Source organism: Prenolepis imparis, unplaced genomic scaffold (assembly GCF_030444845.1).
Source record: "Prenolepis imparis isolate NDT839.2.m4 unplaced genomic scaffold, iyPreImpa1.0 SCAF_6, whole genome shotgun sequence".
Lineage (NCBI taxonomy): Eukaryota > Metazoa > Arthropoda > Insecta > Hymenoptera > Formicidae > Prenolepis > Prenolepis imparis.
The window spans coordinates 11,247,273-11,268,420 of NW_028141164.1; the positions used below are offsets into that span (position 1 = coordinate 11,247,273).

Consider the following 21,148-nt stretch of genomic DNA (forward strand, 5'->3'; position numbering starts at 1 on the left):
CTCGCCGATAGGTCACTGATCCTACGAAATGATCCCGCTCGGAGAAAACGGATTATCATATGTTAATAAGTCCCGAAGAACCGAAAGACCCGGCTACGCCTAATTTGCGAGGTAATCGCGATCTTTGCTCGCACAATACGAAATTCTCAACGGCCATCGATCATCATTATTTATCGCCGTTCGCCAAATTCGTATCGCGCGCACACACTCACTTACGTCGCGAAAGAGGAGAGAAGAGGAAGAGACGCGCGTGTGAAAGTATATACACGCATTCACTCGCCGGCAGGGTCCAATCCATTTTGCTTCATTACGGCGTTCCTCTCGCGAGAGGCTCTTCTTCCTGACCCTGCCTTGAACTATGATTGGACACGTTACATCGATCCTCGTCGATCCTGATTCGAGGCGTCTCGGGCGCGCGCGCGTGCATAAACGCTTCTCGTCTCTTCTCACCTTCGTCAATCGCGCTGACGATATCGCCTCGTATCGGCCCCGCGGCCTTTCCGCGAGCAAAATGGAGAAGGATACGAAGAGTAGACGGCGGGATCGATCGATCGATCGACCGACCCGCCGTTATTCTCGATCGAGCTGCTCAACGAGCTCCTCTTCTCCCTCTCTGCACCTGTGGATCTCCGCCGCGCGAGAAACGCGAGCCGCGCGATGCCCCGAGGATCCATTAGCCATTAACCGACGCTCATGCGCCCGTCAACTTGTCAACGGCGGAACAATGCGTCCGCGAGGATGGAAATCGATTTTTACGCTTCCCTTTTACGACGGACGCCCCATCGTTTCTCGGCCTACTCGCGAGTAGACTATTCTTTCCGCGACGCGCGTCAGCGCGAACTCTCGCCCCACGCACCTTATCACCGAGAGAATTTTCTCTTAGAATTTACTTTGAAAATCATGGTAATCGTGGGACAATATGGTGTGGGAAGAATTTTATGAGAATTTCTCTGATTAATATTTATCACAATAAAAATAATAATATAATTATATAATATTGTGATAGATATTACGATTACCATGATTTTCAGGGTAAATTCTAAAAGAAAATTCTCTCTGTATACTTATGTAAGCAATTCATCATTTCTCTCGCGGTCCCGATGACGTTTGTTAACAATAGTATCGATTTTCAAAAGAATTTGCATTTTTCTTCCCGCACTAAATATATTTTTAAAAAAGAATCTGGAAAAAATACCTATTCTAAGATTCTAATAAATAAACTTGAAAATAAGTAAGGATATTTTCCGCGATAGTTTTGTTTATTGGTTTCTTTTATTAATTTCTCTTTCATCATTATGTAAAAAATACATTGAGGCAATATATAGGTCAGATTCAAGCTTTATCGTAGATATATACATGGCCGGGAGTGGCGAAACGTGTCTGTTTAATCGCCCGTGATCGTAGAGAAAAATCCACAAAGCTACGAAGACGTTTTCCAATATTTTTCCATGTGCTATGCTACTGATTTCGTTTCGGCATTTGGGAACCAGCGATGTGCAGACGTTGAGACAATGGTTCCTCCCGTCATTCTTCATTGTTTCGGCGGCGCGTCTGGAATCTTAAGAGACTACCCCATTATTATACATCCATCCGGAGAGAGGGACCCTCTTCGTGTAATCCCCAAAATAAATTGACGAGCACAGAAGACACCTGCGTGAAATCAGGCGGCTTCTAAAAACGCTTGCGCGAGATCTCACTAATCAAATTTTATGAGCTTTCTTAATTTTGAACCGCATTTCATAGATGTGCATAAAATATTGCATAATATTTATGTCACTCCGTGCTTTCTTCTTGTTAAGAGTCTATATGGTATTCCGATATGTAACTAGTAATCATTTCTATCATTTAAGCATATAATTTTATACGTGCTAAAAAAAGTTTCGCATTATAATTTAAAATATTTTTGCACCATCTAAATATTTTTAAACGCGATTCAATAAAGCGGGAAGAAATCTTTTACGAAAAAATCGAACGAGTCTCGCCAACATGAAAAACCGGCTACTTCATTTTATTTACTCACTAATGGATCCTAATCATTCTTACAAAACACGCGCGCACTCGACACGTGTAGCTAAAATCGTTCCTCTCGCGCTGACGTCACGGATCGAAAGCACCGGTCGCTTCCTCTATCTTGAACGGACCTCCGTCGTACGTGCTTATGTTACATCATTACGCATTTGAATGCTCGACAAATTATGCTCAAGTGCCGCATACATCGACGCGGCGATGTGTCACGGCGCGTGAGCGAACAACAACCTCGGAATCTCTTTCACAACTCTTTGACGCCGCGTTCGGACGACGCTTTTCACGAGAATCGAACAAGTATTGTAGCATAAATACGCGCGGGACGAGTACCTGTACGTGTGCCAGGTATCGCATAATCACGGGTAAATTTCTGTCGATGGGCAGAAAGCATAATGACTCGGCTACCATAGATCGGATACTGCATTACGAAAGAACGAAGGTGTACATGTATTTTAATTTTTCTCTTTCTATTTTTCTTTTTGCTCTATCCACGCATGCAGACGTGAGTAACCGATACCCACCATATCGAACCAAGAGAGAGAGGGACAGAAAGAAACACAATGGCAAATGGTATTCTATTATTCCAGATAGGCCCCGCGCGCATCTCTCCTTCGTTGCTGCACGGGGTCCGAGGAATGCAGGCATGAAATCATTCTCCAATATCTCACCGTAGGACTCTTCTCCCTTCTCGGCCTCCCCTCGCCGCAACCACCGCGTCCTGTAACCCGAAAGTAAATCCTAACCACTGGCATCCCCCACGTCGCGCGATACGCCCCTGTCTGCGCCGGTCATTCATCACTCTCGTCTAATAATCCTCTTTGCTCGTCGAGGTAACATTAATTGTGGCATGAGATGCATCGCGCTGAATGCGGCGGACACGTGTCGAGATGCGCCCCGAACGATGATGATCGATACTCCGCTTTTTTTCGCGGTTTTCACTTTAGCCTGGATTATGGTGCTTCGGTTCCTTTTATTTCTTGTCATCTATAAGAGCCCGCGTTTAAGATTGAATGGCGCTCGTCCGAGTCCTTTGAACGGTCCCTTTTACGCTCGACAGTTTTAACATTGTAGCCTTGACCGAAATTATGGGGAATGTTTTGATAAATTATGGCGAGTCAAACTAATCACTGAAGATATCAAATTGTAGTAAATATTTTAAAATATATAATAGATATTATATAGAGTATGATATGTAATAGATGAATATAGAGTTGCTCTCTAAAGAGGTTTCTTTTTTAAATGTATTAAAGTTTTAAATTTATACGCAGAGAGAATTTTCTCTTAGAATTTATTCTGAAAATCATGGTAATCGTGAGACAATATGGTATATGGAAAGAATTTTATGAGAATTTCTCTGATTAATATTTATCACAATAAAAATAATATCTTAAAACCTCTATAAAACATGTTTAATTAATTTTACTATGCAGTTTAGTAAAATTAATCAAACGTGTGTATGTGTGTGTTTTATATTTTATTGTGAGAGATTTTTATTGTGATGAATATTAATCAGAGAAATTCTCATATAATTCTTTCCATACCATATTCTCCTACAATTACCATGATTTTCAGGGTAAATTCTACAAGAGAAAATTCTCTCAGTGTATAAATGCATTAATTAATTTAGCTTTCACTTGTAATTTATTAAAAATACGACATTATTTCTTACATAACAATTTATTTCATCGCAAACTACAGAATTATGGTGGAATTTTCTTTTTTTACACATGGGTTGAGTTAGAGAGAAAGATGATTATATTCAAAATTTTTTTCCCTTTCTTTTTTCACTCTTTCCCTTCGTGTTACAGTTCGAAGAGAATAAGAAATTGCGGGCAATGGTTCGGAAACAGGTTCTATCCGATCCCGCGTTTTTTCGTGGCTCATCGTTTGTTCGCTCCGTTATTTCCGATTCTGGAAATGTTTGCTTTCTGTAACGAACGCCCGTTGCGAGATATTCACCGTTATTTTCATGTTCTTCTGAAGTTTTTTTGAAAGAAAAAAAAAGAAAAACGTAAATGAAAATATCGGTGATATTAATTCGCGAATTTTAACTATCTCTTCATATAGTCGTCCGTATTTATTTTACGATAGACAGGAAATACGAGAACATATGCATACATGCGGTGCGAAGAAAATTTCTATCTCGCGCTATCTTTACGATTATAAAATAAATTATTATTGCGAGAGTTCTCGCATAGGTCATTCTCTCGCGACATAAATTCATATAAAGGAAACAATATTCCTTGCAGTGTTGCAGACGAAAATTGACAATGTATTGTTGTATATGATGCTAAAACTTGTTTGTTTCGACCGATTATAATTTGTGCTCGAAAATATTTACGCCGATATATCGCATGATATAATAGAATATCCAACCGCGATACTCGTGCAAATTTAACGCTCCATTTATTCGTGGCCGAGCATTCGATTCTACTCTACCTGTTCGTAGACGTGGAATATTATTCCGTGCATGTGACAGGTGCACATCACCCATACGTTACGGAAGAGGCTCTCTCTTCGCTCTTTCGCATGAGAACGGAGCAGGTTCTATGCGATAATTCCACCTGCTGTAAACAATGACGATGACGGCGATGAGTCACGTCTCGAGAAGTGTAAATTTGCAGATTGCAGATATATTCGAGACACATTTACCCTAACTCTTCTGCGTGATTCGACTCACTTACCCGTAATTCTTGATATACGAGAGAGTTCAGAACTTCGACTCCATTTAGCCATGACCCATAAACCCGGTAAGTCTCGGAGCGACGAGGCGGTCAGTCGGAGCTCGACAAAAAAAAGTACTGTAACGGTGTCTCATTAACGCCGCGCGCGTATCCCACTTTGTGAAGAGGTTGCCTAGGTAGTGTAGCCAAGTTGCCGCGACTCAAAGGGTGCGAAATAATTGAGACTCACTCGAGGGAAGAGGGGAGAAGTGCGGACGATCACGGGAAAAGAGAGCGGAAAGCCTTTCGAGAAGAGCGTATCGCGCGAGAGTCATCATCTTCTGCCTATCGACCATATCCGCGCGTATATCTCTCGCTTTCACTCCCTCGTCAGCTGTTCTCCCTTGGAACCCTTCCGTATTTCCATGGACGATACCCCGCGGTGAGTTTGAATGCTCCGCGATGCTCCACCTCCGTAAACACGCGTGATTCGTCCCTTCATGAAGAGATAGAGTGAGCCAGACACGCGGGAATCGCGGGGGATGATGGCACTCTCCGGCTGGATTATAAAAGGAGAAAGATTTACAGCCCTCGTACGAGATTCATATACACTTCGCACCTACACCATACCGCCTACGGGTGGCATCAAAGAGTACGTCGTCCCCCTTTTTCCTCTTCCAACATTCCTTCTTCTTCAGAATTGAATCTCTGTTTTTCGCCTTTCCGCGCCCGGAAAGTGCCGAGGGAGAGCCGTTGATGGCGCGAACAAGAGATGTCCCTGCGTTTCATCGTAATCGAACCTCTCCTTGCATCCGCCTCTAAAATCGAAGATGAAGGAGAATACTAAAGCGACGAGAATCCGTACTGTATTAATGATTCTCTAAAAAGACGCGCTGCTGTATGTAACGTTAAATGAATGCATATATGTGCTACACACTTTTTTTCTATCCGAGACAAATTTATCATGGTGGTCGCTTTTCTTAATGACTGTCAAACTATCCCCCTTTTTCCCCTTGGGAATTGGAGAAACGTTTGAGCTCGGCAATACTGTAGCCGAAATTACGTCTGGCATGACAGTCGAGATTGTTTGATCTGTTTTGTGTCAGTCCTATATCTAGATAAAATATCAGATCCAAAAAAATATTAAAGCAGAACTTTATATGAAAAATTCAAAAATGAAAGATTTTATGGAACTTTTACAACTATTTTATCTATATAAAAGACAACTAATGCCTTTTTTGCAGCTTAGGAGAAAATGTAATATATTCGAGTATAAAACATTTATTCCTTTTAAATTGCGAGAAATAATATATGAAACTTTTTTAATCTTTAACATTTTACATCGTTAATCTTTAATCATTATTATTATTTAGTATCTTTTTCACAAGTTTAAAAAATAGATATCACATGTTTTATTCAATTTGAAATGACGTGAAATCTGTTATAAATGGCTACATTATGCATTCTTTTTTTAAATTGCAAAAAATAATACGAACTATATTTTAATCTTTAATACTTTAAATTATTATTATTACTTAGGATTATTTGCACAAGTTTAAAGAATATTTATCATATGTTTTATACGTCTTAAATACACGAAAATTACTGCCGCACATGACTTAATTCATAATCATTATTCTTTTCGCAATTAGTATGAGTTAATCACGAAATTCTCACCAAACATTTAAAGTTAAAGATCACATTTAGAGTTATAATAAATCGCTACACAAAATATTCTTTTTGTACATTGCCAGAAATAATATAAACTATTTTTTAATACTATACATCATTAAACTTTAAATCATTATTATTATTTAGCACCATTTTCACAAGTTTTTAAAGAATATATATCACATATTTTATACGATTTAAATTAAATACACGACGAAACCTCTCATAAATCGCTGGATTTTATATTCCTTTATTCGAGTAGAGCATTTTGGACCAGTTTAGGATAGCTGTAAAAAAAGCGCATTCAGAGAAAATTTTGTCATTGTAACCGCAACGTTCTTTCCACCGAACGAGCGCGCTCTTGTACAGAGAGAGAAGTTGAAGAGAGTCGCTCCAAAACTCACATCTCGCGAGCGAGCGGCGTAATACCGCGTAGCCAGCAAGAGCCAAGGAGTTCGAGAGTAGGATTCGGCCGACATCGTGCGAGTCCGTCGACGCTCGACTTTCGAGCCGCCGCAAACCGAGTCTGCCGACGCGAGACGAACCGTTCGCTCGACAGACGCGTCCGCGACGCCGAACAGCGAAGTTGTGTTTATTTAGTCCGTCGACCAGAGAGATAGCCGTATCTCTCGGACATTCGCGTCTTATACTCTAACTCGATTCGACGGTCGTCGTGGCTGCGAGAAATCGATAATTGTGACGTATCGATGTAACGTTGGTGTTTTCGTCGCGCGCGTTCCTTCTTCGACAGATTTTTTGCCGGTCGGATACCTTCTCGGAATTCCGTGGGAATTTTCGTCGCGAGTGTGACTTTGAAAGTGCTATCCGACGTCTAGAGGATACTGTAGAGTGTCCTGTGCTCGAGAGGGATAATATCGCCCTGATGTTGTGAGATTCCAGTATTATCCATCGCAGTGAGATTTTTACTCCGTGCGACTAAGAATCGGAATATCCGCGAATATCGGCAGTTTCTCGTCACTTCGCGTCTCGACGGATATGTGGTGGCACCAGGAGTCTCTCTCTCGAGACGGTGCGCTTCTTGAAAAGTGTTAGAAAAGTTCTGAATCCGCCGATCTAGAGCGTCGTTTCACGGAATACTGATTTTTACACATTTAACGCATTCCCGAGAATCGGCTTCGACACCCTCAATCCTGAACATGCCGAGTGTTATCGCCTGCATTCGGCGTATCGAGTGATCGACGGCGAGCGACGGGTAGCTAACTTCGCGCTGTGCAACAATCCCAACTGAAGAACGCAACGTTCGCGGCGCGTTTTCGCGTTTACGTAGCAGCGGCCGCGGTCGGCTGTGTATCGTCGCTGTATCATTTTCGCAGAATCTCGGGGGAAAAACTGAACCAATGAACGGCCTGGTAAGCTACGCTCCGGGCGAGAGAAACACGGGCTGGATCCATGGAACCGGCGCTATCATCTCGGATACCATCGACAACGGCGCGCCGAGAGAAACGAATCGCGTCTGATCGCTCCGATACTTAGATACGTGCGAGAACTCAAATTCTCGTCGAGTACGTTCCAAGATCTACGGATCCCTTCTTTTCGACTATATTGAGACCCGCGTCGCGAGGATCGTTGGGCCGGATTTTTTCGGCATGACGGTGTAAAAGCGACGGAGATAATTCCGGGATAAGGTGGATAAGGGAGGATCGACTCGTCGACGAGGAAAAAGAAAAAGCAACGGTCCAAAGTGGAGTGTGCATGTGGCGGAGGAAGTGCGACAGTGGTGGAAGAAGTAGGTGGTCGTTGTGGACGACTGCAACGAGGTCGCGGGCGAAAGTGCAACGGGTGCTGTTGTTGGTGTCGGTGGTGGTTGTTGTCGAGTCCGAGTGCCCGTGGTGACGGTGCTGGTCGTCGTCCACGTTGTTACCATGGTTTCCACGTCCTTCGTAACTCTGGTGTTCCTCGTGTGTCTACAAACGGTGCTACTGTCGACCGTCAGCAACTGCGCCAAGACGATCAGCATGTACTGGAACACCACCAATTCCATGTAAGTGCGAGAAAAAAAAAATGTGTAACTCGTTCTTTCTAATCGCCGATTCCCCAGGAGTCCATCACGAATAATTCTCGAATGCGAGCGAAAGAACGCGAGTTTTCCGCGAATTTGCGATCGCGTTTGTTTCTTTCACACTCACCGAGATAAGAAATTCTCGGACGAGAAAAGTGATAAAAGTTTGGCGAGAATTTCGTGATTAACTCATTAATTGAGGAGGACACGAAAAGAATATAATTCATATGCGACAGTAGGTTTTTTCTTGAATAACCCTCTTATAGAAAAAAAACTGCATATTTTTGATAACGAAATGCATAATATTCGAAAATTCTGCAAAACAAACTTTAAATTCCTATAAAATAATTTTGCTAATTAATCTTTTTTTAAATTGGAATCATGTGTGGACCAAAACTACATATTCGCGTGAAGTATTAAAATTAAAAATTCTCATCGGACATTTAACTCTAAATGTGATCTTCAACTTTAAAAGTTTGACGAGAATTTCGTGATTAACTCGTTAATTGAGGAGGACATGAAAAGAATAATTCATATGCGGCAGTAGGTTTTTTCTTGAATAACCCTCTTATAGAAAAAAAACTGCATATTTTTGATAACGAAATGCATAATATTCGAAAATTCTGCAAAACAAACTTTAAATTCCTATAAAATAATTTTGCTAATTAATCTTTTTTTAAATTGGAATCATATGTGTGGACCAAAATTACATATTCGCGTGAAGTATTAAAATTAAAAATTCTCATCGGACATTTAACTCTAAATGTGATCTTCAACTTTAAAAGTTTGACGAGAATTTCGTGATTAACTCGTTAATTGAGGAGGACATGAAAAGAATATAATTCATATGCGACAGTAGGTTTTTTCTTGAATAACCCTCTTATAGAAAAAAAACTGCATATTTTTGATAACGAAATGCATAATATTCGAAAATTCTGCAAAACAAACTATAAATTCCTATAAAATAATTTTGTTAATTAATCTTTTTTTAAATTGGAATCATATGTGTGGTGGACCAAAACTACATATTCGCGTGAAGTATTAAAACTAAAAATTCTCATCGGACATTTAACTCTAAATGTGATCTTTAACTTTAAAAGTTTGACGAGAATTTCGTGATTAACTCGTTAATTGAGGAGGACATGAAAAGAATAATTCATATGCGGCAGTAGGTTTTTTCTTGAATAACCCTCTTATAGAAAAAAAACTGCATATTTTTGATAACGAAATGCATAATATTCGAAAATTCTGCAAAACAAACTATAAATTCCTATAAAATAATTTTGCTAATTAATCTTTTTTTAAATTGGAATCATATGTGTGGACCGAAACTACATATTCGCGTAAAGTATTAAAATTAAAAATTCTCATCGGACATTTAACTCTAAATGTGATCTTCAACTTTAAAAGTTTGGTGAGAATTTCGTGATTAACTCACTAATTGTGAGGATGCGAAAAGAATAATGATTATGAATTAAATCATATGCGGCAGTAGTTTTTTTCTTGAACAATCTTATTTTATAGAAATCTGCATATTTTTTTATAACGAAATATATCTTATTCGGAAATTTTGCAAAACAAACTATAAATTCCTATAAAATAATTTTACTAATGAATCTTTTTTTAAATTGGAATCATATGTGTGGATCAAAACTACATATTCGCGTGAAGTATTAAAAACTCTTATCAGATTTAACTCTTAAATGTCCGATGACCTTTCAATCTCAATTCTAAATGCGACATAAGAATTCCTATAAAATTTCTATAAAATAAACATTTTGCTAATCTTTTTCTTAATTGAAATTATATGTGCGGATCAGAACCATATTAAAAATATAAAATATTAAAAGTAAAATATTAAAAACTTTTATGGGATATATTTAACTCTTAAATGTCTGATGATCTTTCGATCTCAATTATAAATGCGACATAAGAATTTGATACTCGCTCTTAGTATTAAAAATATGCGCAATGAAAAAATTATTAAATCTCTTCGTGACACGTTTCACAAAACAAAACAAAAAAAAAAATACCTGCATACAGCTGCATGTGAACGGAACAGACTCAACTTTAACCTCTCCTCGTACTGGCATATTGCTTAGAAATTTCCGTAAAACTCGAGGTCTCGCGACAGATCTTTTCCCGACATTTTTCTCTGCCATCGCCCCTATGTCGCAATCTTTCCTCTTGTCGCTAGCTATATAGGAATCGCGAAGAGAACTATACGTGCATTTGGCGCGTGTGCCAAGACGTTTAAGGCCATATCCGTGTGTGTGTATGTTTGCAAGCGAGCATTTTGCCGGCGAATCGATTTCTCACGGCGGGATCCGACCGGCGTCGTCGTCGTCGTCGTCGTCGTCGTCGTCGTCGTTTCGAATAACAGCCACCCTTCCCTCTCCCTCGTTCGGTTGATTCCTCGTTCCATCCACTTCCGGCGTGCTTTTATCGTGCCGGGCGTGGTATCATCGCGTCTGCCAAAATTGCGGCAGCCGCCGCATATATGTGTGTATATGTACGTACGACTTTAATGCGCCGGCGAATTGGCCGATCCCCGGTCGTGGCGAGGATTTCCTTCGTGACGTCCAAATTGCAGGCGATCGCGGAGAAAAAGAGAGGCGGAAGCGACGTGTCAGAAGCGCGCCGGGATTATGGCAGGCGCAATATTGTAGCCGATGCTGCTGCTGCTTTTGCTGCTGCTGCAGTCGCGAACGTAGATAGAAGGTTCGATGCAAATCGGAGGAAAGTTCGTTGTAACGGTAGTGGTAACCAATCCTGTGATTGACGGAAGAGAGAGAGAGAGAGATAATTTCGTAAACTAAAAAGTCCGGAACTTTTCGGTTATCGGTAAAATTCCTGTAAAGTTGAGAATTTCCCCGAACCGCGAGCCGAAAATTTTCGGAACCGTGAGCTCGAAAGTTAGGAGTTAGAAGCTGAAAATTTCTGGGGCAGTTGGAATATTTCGATATTTCGATAGCTTTATATATTATAGGTACGCACGTACAGGAACGATCCTGAATATATGCGAAGTCGCAGATTTCAAACTGCGACAATTTTCTAAATTAAGAATAATCTGACCGATTTTATTAAGCAATCCAGGAATATGCAAAGGATATCGTTTCTGATATATCTTTGCAATTGAAATCACATGTACGATCAAAATTATGTTTGTGTGAAATATTAAAAATTCTCATCACACATTTAGCTTCAAACGTGACCTATCGATCTCGATTCTAAATATAAGATAATTTAATAGTCGCTATTAGTGTTAAATGTGCAATGAAAAAATACAAATCTCTTTTCGTAACATGTTCTACAAAAAAATACTTAAATTGACGTGGAGCGCTTTTTGACAGTAATTAATTGCTCGATAAGATACGGCTAAACACGACTTGTCTAATCGAGAATGGTGACACGAAACTGCAACGAATCGTGCATGCATGCACATATGTATATTCGTGTGGATATGCAACATTGTGACCGACTTTGTAGTTGAACTCCTGTTCGCTTGCTTGCATAATTACGCGGTAAAATTAACTGTCACAGTCTCGTAACGTTCCTTTTTTTCCTCTTTTTTTTTACTGGTAACAGACCTTATATCGTACCTCGTTACCCCCGACGATTTCTTCCGTCTGGTGTGAAGCGGTCTGCGTAATTCGCGACAGACTTTTTTGTCCTCGACGACGAGAGATGTATGTCCTCCCGACTGCATTTGCTCGTATTTCGCATCTCGAATCCGCCGATCTTCGAGCCTTAATGAGCGTAACGTCTCCATTTTTGCGTCGCGGTAAGAAGGCCAATTTCCTTCTCGACTCGGGATAACTTCGATTAACGACCTCAATTAATGACGTCAATTAACGTTTGATCGCTGCTTTTAATGTCGCGTCGAACTCCGATAACGCATCTTTCTTTCCTCCTTATCTTCAATCGCATCAGCTGATCTAGAAATCTCAATCTCTAATTATCTCTAATTATCCAGCGAGACAAACGTCCGTTTCTTCGTTTTCGATCGCGATTGCGACTCGCGTTCGGTAATTGCAACTGTCGCCTGACTTTTGCTCAACACACGGGATGATTTTTATTTCGTCAATGTATTTAACTTTGAGATCGGGTGTCGTTAGCGCAGAGAAATCCGGACGTTCTATTCTCGGCTTACGAAGACCCGGCGAGTCAATCTTACCCTGACCTGACTTTGACGATCACGCATGCATTATAAGCCGGTTACCGTTTCTCGGCGAGCACGCAGGTAATGTGTGAATCAGTGAGCGAGCGTTGCACGTTATTTGCGTACGTGAATCCATTTCGCGTAGAAGAGGGACGCTGTCAGGCCGTCTTCCTCGTGGGGCGTATACGAAGAGGGGGCAGTAAAAAAAAAGCGCACCTCCTTCGCGGGGCCCGAAAAAAAGAGTCCCGAGTGTGCAGCGTGGAGGAGAAGGGACGTGACGAGGCGCAAAAAAGGCGCCCGGGCGAAACGGGAGGTCGTAAATCTCGGCCTCTTATTGGGAAATCGAAATTCGTTTTAAGAAAGCTATATCAGCCGCTAGTGAGAAGAGAGAGAGAAGGACGACGCCGCTTGATTATCATAAATCTGCTTCCGCGATGATCGCAGCAACTATCGAATGAAGCGTCAACTCCGACGTTTACTGCCCGTTCGAGAATGATCGCTCCTCCGTAAGCTTTGTACACACGAGAGAATGTTCTTTTAGAATTTACCCTGAAAATCATGGTAATCGTGGGACAATATATGGAAAGAATTTTATGAGAATTTCTCCGATTAATATTTATTACAATAAAAATAATATCTATCACAATAAAATTAATCAAACATATTTTATATTTTATTTTGTGATAGATATTATTATTTTTATTGTGATAAATATTAATCAGAGAAATTCTCATAATACCATATTGTTCCACGATTACTATGATTTTCAGGGTAAATTCGAAGAGAAAATTCTCTCCGCGTACGGTTTATTAAAAGAAGAAAAGAAAAAAAAAAAAGAGAAGAACTCGTAAAATAATGTTCACGCGTCTTGTGCAAAGGATGACAGCGTCCATTACGAGAGAACCGCATCGTGCTCCATTTTTTAAATCGCTATGCGAGATACGCGAGATCTATCTCTTTCTCTTGTAAAATACGATGATGCAAAGTAATACATTATGCGAGTCTCTCTCTTTTTCTCTCTTTCTTCGTCTGTGTGTCACTTTTCGCGCGAACGAGCGAAAAATGGGCGACGACGAGAAGTCGTGGCATCTCGCAGTTGGAGATTTCAATGCTAACAACGAGAGATCCGCGCTGCTAGATTATTGAACTCTCTGCCTCTTCTCTGTTCTATCTCTCTACCCTGAACCTCTATTGGCATCGCAGATGATTTTATCGTATTCAATAACGGCGAGAACTAACAATCTGTATTTTCTCTTGCATATAATCGCTTTTTTTTTGTTTGTAAAATTTGAAGATGCGAAGAAGATAAAATTTGAAAATTGAAAGATTAAAATTTAAAGATGATTGTTTTTTGCTTATATATATTTCGATATAATAGTCTGCTATAATTATATAAATACGAATAATCCCGATTGAAAAAAAGATAAAACTTTTTTACAAAATATATTTATATTTTGGTGCAAATATAATGCTCTTCTTCGTCGAACGCTGACTTTTTACAACGTCGTTTATGTTGTCGCGATGAAACAATGATATCCTTGACAGCTGTGACAACATTGTTCCGACATTTTTTTTTTCGTACGATAAGTTAATAGATATAATCGATATCTTCGTATAAATATCAGGTTTCGGAGTCTGGTGACACTCCACTCCGATATTAGTTTTTTGTTTGATCATTACGTTCGATATGCCAGATCTCTCGACGTCGTTATACGAACAATCTTAATGAATAGCGAGTGTGTTGGCCCGATACCAAGCGGCCAAGTCGAATACCCAGAATTCGCGACCGCAACCTATTCGTCATATCGTCGGAATTGCTAGCATCGGGATGTGCTTAGTAGGTGGATTTATACATATATGCGTCATTGTATAGAGGCGACACGGCGCATCATTCGAAGAATTCGTGCGGTGAATTCTGCAGGCACACCACACATCTCTCTCTCTTTGCGACTTTGTTTCCGTTTCTCCGAACACGCGTGACATATCACTCGAGTAGATAACGTAAATTATCACGCATAAATGTTCACGCGCATATTAAATGTTTGTTATCATCGTAAGATAATTTTTCTTCTCACGTCAGATTTAAAAGCACGATTTGAAATTACTTAACAACGAGGAGAGATATTAATTAATTTTCCGCGAAAATGCATGGTTACTCTTACACTTTAGTCCACGGATCCCGTTATTAAATTGCCATGGGTAGACACGGGGATGAGAGAAGCTCGTTTTTGAAAGCCGCAGAAGCTTCCTTCTATTATCCGCCTTCGTACCTTCGGGTACCGTGGCGCTTTACAGCACCGAGTATTAAAGCAACATCGATTTACAGCCACCGCAAATCAGCGGTTTCCCGAGGAAACTATTACCCTCCGTTCCTGAGGATTGAGAATTCGCTGGTCGATTCGTGGAAATAACCCATTGCCTGGGCGCGCACTACCGTCATAGCGAATCACGCGGAAACCAACGGATGTTTCAGTCACGACGAGCCATGAACGGCGGCGGCACGTAGGCGTAAAAATACTCGTATCGGAATCTTAATCGCCATTATACGAACGTTTTGCTTGTCGCCGTAAATTTCAACCGCATTAAACGTCGATTGCACGAACAATATTCTAATAATTCAATCGTCTAGGATTATAATTTCAATAAATTTATATAAATACAAATATATACTCTTTAATCGCGTAGATGAAAAAAAAAGAAACTAACCGTTGCTATTTAACGGGAATCGGAATAATCTTTTTTTTTTTCAAATATCTCGCGAACACAAAAATTTCCCGTTATCGCTCCGACGAAATATACATTGTAATAGCTGGATAGATCATCCACAATGGCCGTAAGATTAAAGTTTTCTCGTTTGAACTTTGAACCGCGGAACTCGGTGCCACCAATCACCTTCCCTCGGCGCTTATTAGCGAAAGCAGGTCAGCTAGAATACGCCGGCGAGTTCGAAGAACACATCCGATGTAGCACGCGGATGCTGCGCGACGCCAGTAGCCTCTCCAGGCACCGCAGGCTATGATTACGAGCGGTGTGAAATCCCGTATACACGAGAGAGCGCGTCCCTTAAATCGGCGGCTTCTCCACGAGCAAAGTATACGCCTGTCTATACCTTCCGTCTCGAGAATTGAAAATTCCTAGGTGAATTCGCGGCGATAATTTTGCATTTCAAATGATTCGGAATCTGCGTGACTACTAGAGATAAAAAATATAATTCGACATACGCGCGTTAAAGGCGATAACCTATTTTAAGGCGAGTGCGAGAGCAGCGTGAAATCCAAGGAGAGGTGAGAACGGCCGGCGCGAGTGCGGCTTAACGAGCCGCAAATTAATTATTCATCATTAAAGCCTAACAGGCTGTCACGTCGAGCCGAGGAAAACGAGAAGCGAGACGCCGCGGCGACATTTACGAGTGCGCGGACAGCGCGTAAATATCTCTCCGTGAACTTGCGAGACACTTTCTTTCTTGTCTTACGGTATGTGTGTCCTTCGTGTTAATTCTTTTGGATCGAGGCGGCGGCGGCGGCGAAGCAATATATGCCGGCGGACACGACTGGTCATTATAAACTCGTTTAGAGGCTTATTTATCCGTGTAATACTTTTTTTTTCCAAACATATGTCTAACTACTACTATGACGCTACCGTAACTCGATGCAAATCCCTACTTCATTATAAAATTGATGATACAATTATAATTTAATAAATCTTTAGTTCCCAAAAGTAATATGATACAGCTCCGGCAGTATCTTATTGCTAAAAGCAAGACAATTTTTATAACAAATTGTGTATGTGTGTATATATACACAACTATAAATTTTGTTATAAATTTTGTTATATATATTATATATAATAAAAATATTATATAAAATATATATATTATATATATAATAAGTATCGGGACAGTATTTTATTACTAAAAGCAAGACAATTTTTTTAACAAAATTTAATTGCTATATATATATATGCATAACTATAAATTTTGTTATAAAAATTTTTTGTATATATATACAATATAAAACTGATTTTTTGTCAAAGAAGCTATCTTGATTCGAGAAAATAAATATGCAGGATATATCGCAGAGTCTGTTGGAGCGTATATATCGATGATATCGATATTTTGTGGCATCAAAGTACAAAGAAATACAAATATTCTCTATATTTAAAGATTCTATCTTCGTGACCACAGATTGTTCTACTTTCAAGCTATTGATATTACCGTTATTTCCCCGATCACTCGATATTCATTCCCGAAGCGATGCAAAAGCGAATCGAAACGAAGAGCGGATGAGTGCAACGGGGCGCGTTTTCCAGTAATTCAGGAAACTGGTTCCGCGCATTTGCAACCAATGTCTGCGGCCAATTCGCGCGGGCACTTTATGAACCCGTTCGTATATATATACGGTTAAAAAAAAAGTCCTCTGGCGCGACAGCCACACCCGCTAATCGCCATTCCATATTGGAGTAATCCGTTCCGACACCACTTCCTGCTTCGAACACGACGACGAGCTCTTGCCATTCGAGCGCCAAGTATACTCTCGGGTACGAGCCACATATTATACCGTCGAAAAAGTGTACCGTCGCACATTACCGGGACCTCATTACGGTTAATTATGGCGACCGGGAGAGCCGCCTGGAAACTGGAAACTCGACAGGGTGCAGCGGCGATGCGGAGCTCCTCCGCAAAAGCGAAAAGCCACACACCACTGCGACGTAATATCGAAAGAGTGTCGTCGTCGTGGCTGCAGCTGCTTCCTGTCGAGAAGGAGGAGCTTTGTGACCCACCTCGGAAAAGATGAAGGGCTCGCCCTCGCATCCCCCGTGCGTTCCCCCGAAACAGCCCTTAGTTACATGGCTTAGAGGGATACTATAGCGCGCCGACCAGGACGTCAGACTGTAATCCATAAAACGCGGGACCACTCAACCGCCAGAATTTACCGCCGTGCCTAATTTCGTGTCATACCACATTGCATAGCAAGGACGATGCACCGTATCCGTTTCTGTTGTACCGAGGGTGCCGTGAATAATAACATTCCGGATGTCTGACGTGTATAAGGGCTGCGACGCCGGTGTCGTTTGAGATTCGATATAATAGAATGTAATTACGTAAACGTAAACTGCCATCTCTCCTTTGAGAATGTCTGCCAATGTCTCGCCTACCGTGAAATTGATTGAGTTATTAAATATCATAATTGTGTGTGCACTTGCAATAACGATTAGGGATATAATTAATGCCTTTATGTCCTTTACAAAGTTGATGGATATTATTTTGCTCTTTCGCTATTGCAATTCAACATCGTTGCATAAGCGTATTAAATATTATCATCTTTAAATACCAACGTTTCATGTTTATCATAATTGATTATCAATTACAATATTGCATCGCTCTTTTGCAATTGCATTTTATGCGCGTAATTGTAAAAGCAAACTACCTTTTTTAAAATTGAACAGTTATTATATATAAATATAAAAAGCATAACTTTTTAAATATGAAAATTGCTAAGATTACATATACATTTTATATATATGAATGAAATAGCGCCTATACAATTTTTTTGGAACGATATTTCGCGAATTGCAATTTTTCATAATTATGGCCACGTGAAAACGAGCGACAGCGTCGTGCACCGAGTGTGTACTGGTATGTCATCAATAACGAGCGGGACAAACGTCGGTTATAAATTCACCGTAATGCTAAAAGCCACGCACCATCCCCGCGATTCGGGCGCAGTCCAGGATTATTAACGATTACATCGACGGGCGAAATCTCCGGTAACCGAAAACCTTGGCGGCTCAGCGGGGCGACGTCCCGAAGAGAAAAACTATATCGCCGGGACTCGCGCGGTGTACCGTAACCATCATTATTACGCCGATTAATTCACGCCCACGTACATATACGTGCATATGTCGTCGTACATACGGTTCGGCACGCGATTCCGTCCGCGGGAACGTCATTAATAGCTACTTGGATATCGCCGCGCACTTAAAATAATTGCGGGCCCGCCGCGCGCACGCCGATGCATCTCCTCGAGCATCTCCTGCATGCACATGCAATAATACACACGCGCGTGCGTGTGCATTTATGTATACGTGAGCGCGGGATAATTTCATTCCCACGGGAAGTCGCGGACGGGCGCAAGAAGATGCTCACCGACGTTCGTTGGCCCAATTAGCGATCGACGTGTCTGCTTGCGTGCAAAATGCATGCCTGGCCGCGTTGTTCGCGTGAATTTTAACGCGTTGCAATAATTCGGTTATCGAAATGAAATTAGAAATTATGTCGGGAAAATCACAGCAATTTATGGTCCTTACATATCCGAAAAGTAATATTTGAAATGATCGATGCAAATCCGAAAACTTTAGATATTATTTTAGATAAGAATTTCTTAAAGTTATCTTCAAAAATTTGTAATTTTTATTATACACTGAGAGAATTGTCTCTTAGAACTTACCCTGAAAATCATTCTAATCGTGGGGCAATATGGTATGGAAAGAATTTCTCCGATTAATATTTATCACAATAAAATATAAAATATGTTTGATTAATTTGACTAAACTGTATAGTAATAGATACTATTTTTATTGTGATAAATATTAATCAGAGAAGTTCTCATAAAATTCTTTCTATACCATTTTGCCCCCATGATTACCATTAATTTTCAGGGTAAATTCTAAAAGAAAATTCTCTCTGTGTAGTATTTTAAATATTTCTTTCATGTACTTGAGTCGATCATCTTCACGAAAAAAAAATGAAAGAAAGAGCGAGAGAGGGAATTTTTAGATAATTTTATTTAAACGAAATAATTCTATATCTTCAATTTTTATATTAGAAATCCATATCTGCTCTCTGTCCACCATATATATTACACGTGAATAGAACGAGAATCGATTGGCTTTCGCGTGAATTTCTCGCGATCGAAACGTCTAATCAAAATGTCTTGTACGCTTTGTGCCCGACGAGCAAAACGTCGAGCGTGCGAGCGGAATCGCCATCACGACGCGTTGCTGCCCTTCGTCCTCCCCTTATGATTGCCGTTGCATGGCACACGTAGTGAAAAGCGAGTCCTCGCCCTGGCACGGCGATCCATTCCCTTCTTTCTTCCGAGGCGCGAGTCGTGCGCGAAGAGCGAAGAGCCGTGCTAGCGCGACACAATGGCGATTTCCGCTCCGTCACACCCGGAAGACTCAGTGATTTCTCTAAGGCTCGGTGTGTCGAGGCAGAGGGGACTCGCATATGCCCTCATCGTCTACGAAGCGACATACTACGCAAAGAACGAGGGTGGACTGGAGAGAATGCGTGAAGTACGTGTATAAGTGCATGTTTCGCTCGCGAAATCGCGGAGGAGATTGCATCTTTCGTTCAAATGTGAGGTAATAGAGAGGAACGTGCGTGCGTGATATAATTGTCCTTGGTTTCCGACGTATTCTTCTCTTCCGAGTTATTCTAATCTTAGGGTGAAAAGATGAAAAATAAGTTAAGTACCCCAAATTATCCCTCGAAATTTGATTTCTCAATTTTTTAAAAATAGATATATTAAAAAGTAAACGTATAAATATTATAGTAAAAAATATAATAAAATTATAGGAAAAATTATAATTAATTATAACATGAATATATTTTATAATATATTAATTATTAAATATATTAAATATATTAATTATAATAAAAAATGTAGTAAAACATATAAATTATTTAAACACATTCTTATAACGTGACATAAATTAAGATTCAATTGCAGGATATTTTGCTTAATAATATTTAATGCAATTCTATTAAAAGCTATAAAAGATGTCTTTCTCGCGCTTATTGCACATTCAAAACACACTTTTAGATATCATATTTCTTTTAAACGCCCAATTGAAACGCGTGATCCTTTTCGTCCTTCGCCCGCTTTTCCCATCCTCTTTTCATAATCTACGCTTCCTCGTCTCGTCCTTATTTAGAGTTTCGTTCTTTCTTCCATCTCGCTTCCAAATCGAAAGCAGTCGCAAAAAGACCCGAAAAGCGAGAGAGCGGGGCGGGCTCTCTCGAATCGAATTCCTTATTGTCGACTCGGTAATTCGAGAAGGATCGAAATAATCCATTATATCGTAATGAGGGGCGCATTCACAACCGTTCCGCGCTCGTAAACCTATATACATACGCGTATGTTTGCACGTGTGAGTCGTAATACATTTATACACAGCATCGTTCATAGATTCGCGAACAACCGCTGATACGCGTATTAAATTAACAGTCCTTAACATTCGAGAACTAACGAGCATTGCATCACGTTACATTTATTGACACTTGCGAGGAATTATTTCAAGTCTGTTCTTTTTAGCTGAACTGGCTGACGCTAGTTCATTTAGTTTTTCTTTTTCTTCCCAATATGGAATAAAAAAGATAAAGAAAAAAAGGACAGACCTTTCTCAATTCAAAATCCAACACAAACAGAATTTACTCTGAAAATGATATATAATAGTGTGACATAGTAATAGTGGGAAATCATAGTAATAGTGGGACATTTTTTTGATTAATATTTATCACAATAAAAATAATATCCATCACAATAAAATTTAAAATTTTCTCTGATTTCTCTGATAAATAATATCTATTATAATAATAAAATA

General features: G+C 40.2%; 1 protein-coding gene across 5 annotated transcripts in view; it reads left to right on the top strand.

Annotated features, from left to right (window-relative positions):
- Positions 1-21,148, top strand: part of Ephrin (ephrin) — a 121,612-nt gene that overhangs the window by 62,029 nt on the left and 38,435 nt on the right. The window contains exon 1 of one of the 5 annotated variants that reach the window (XM_083041156.1): positions 6,915-8,361. The exons of the other annotated variants lie outside the window; for them this stretch is intronic. Within the exon in view, the coding sequence (XP_082897282.1) occupies positions 8,243-8,361 (119 nt within the window). The 5' untranslated portion in view covers positions 6,915-8,242. Of the gene's footprint in view, positions 1-6,914; positions 8,362-21,148 lie in introns of those variants that run through there. 5 annotated transcript variants of the gene reach the window in all.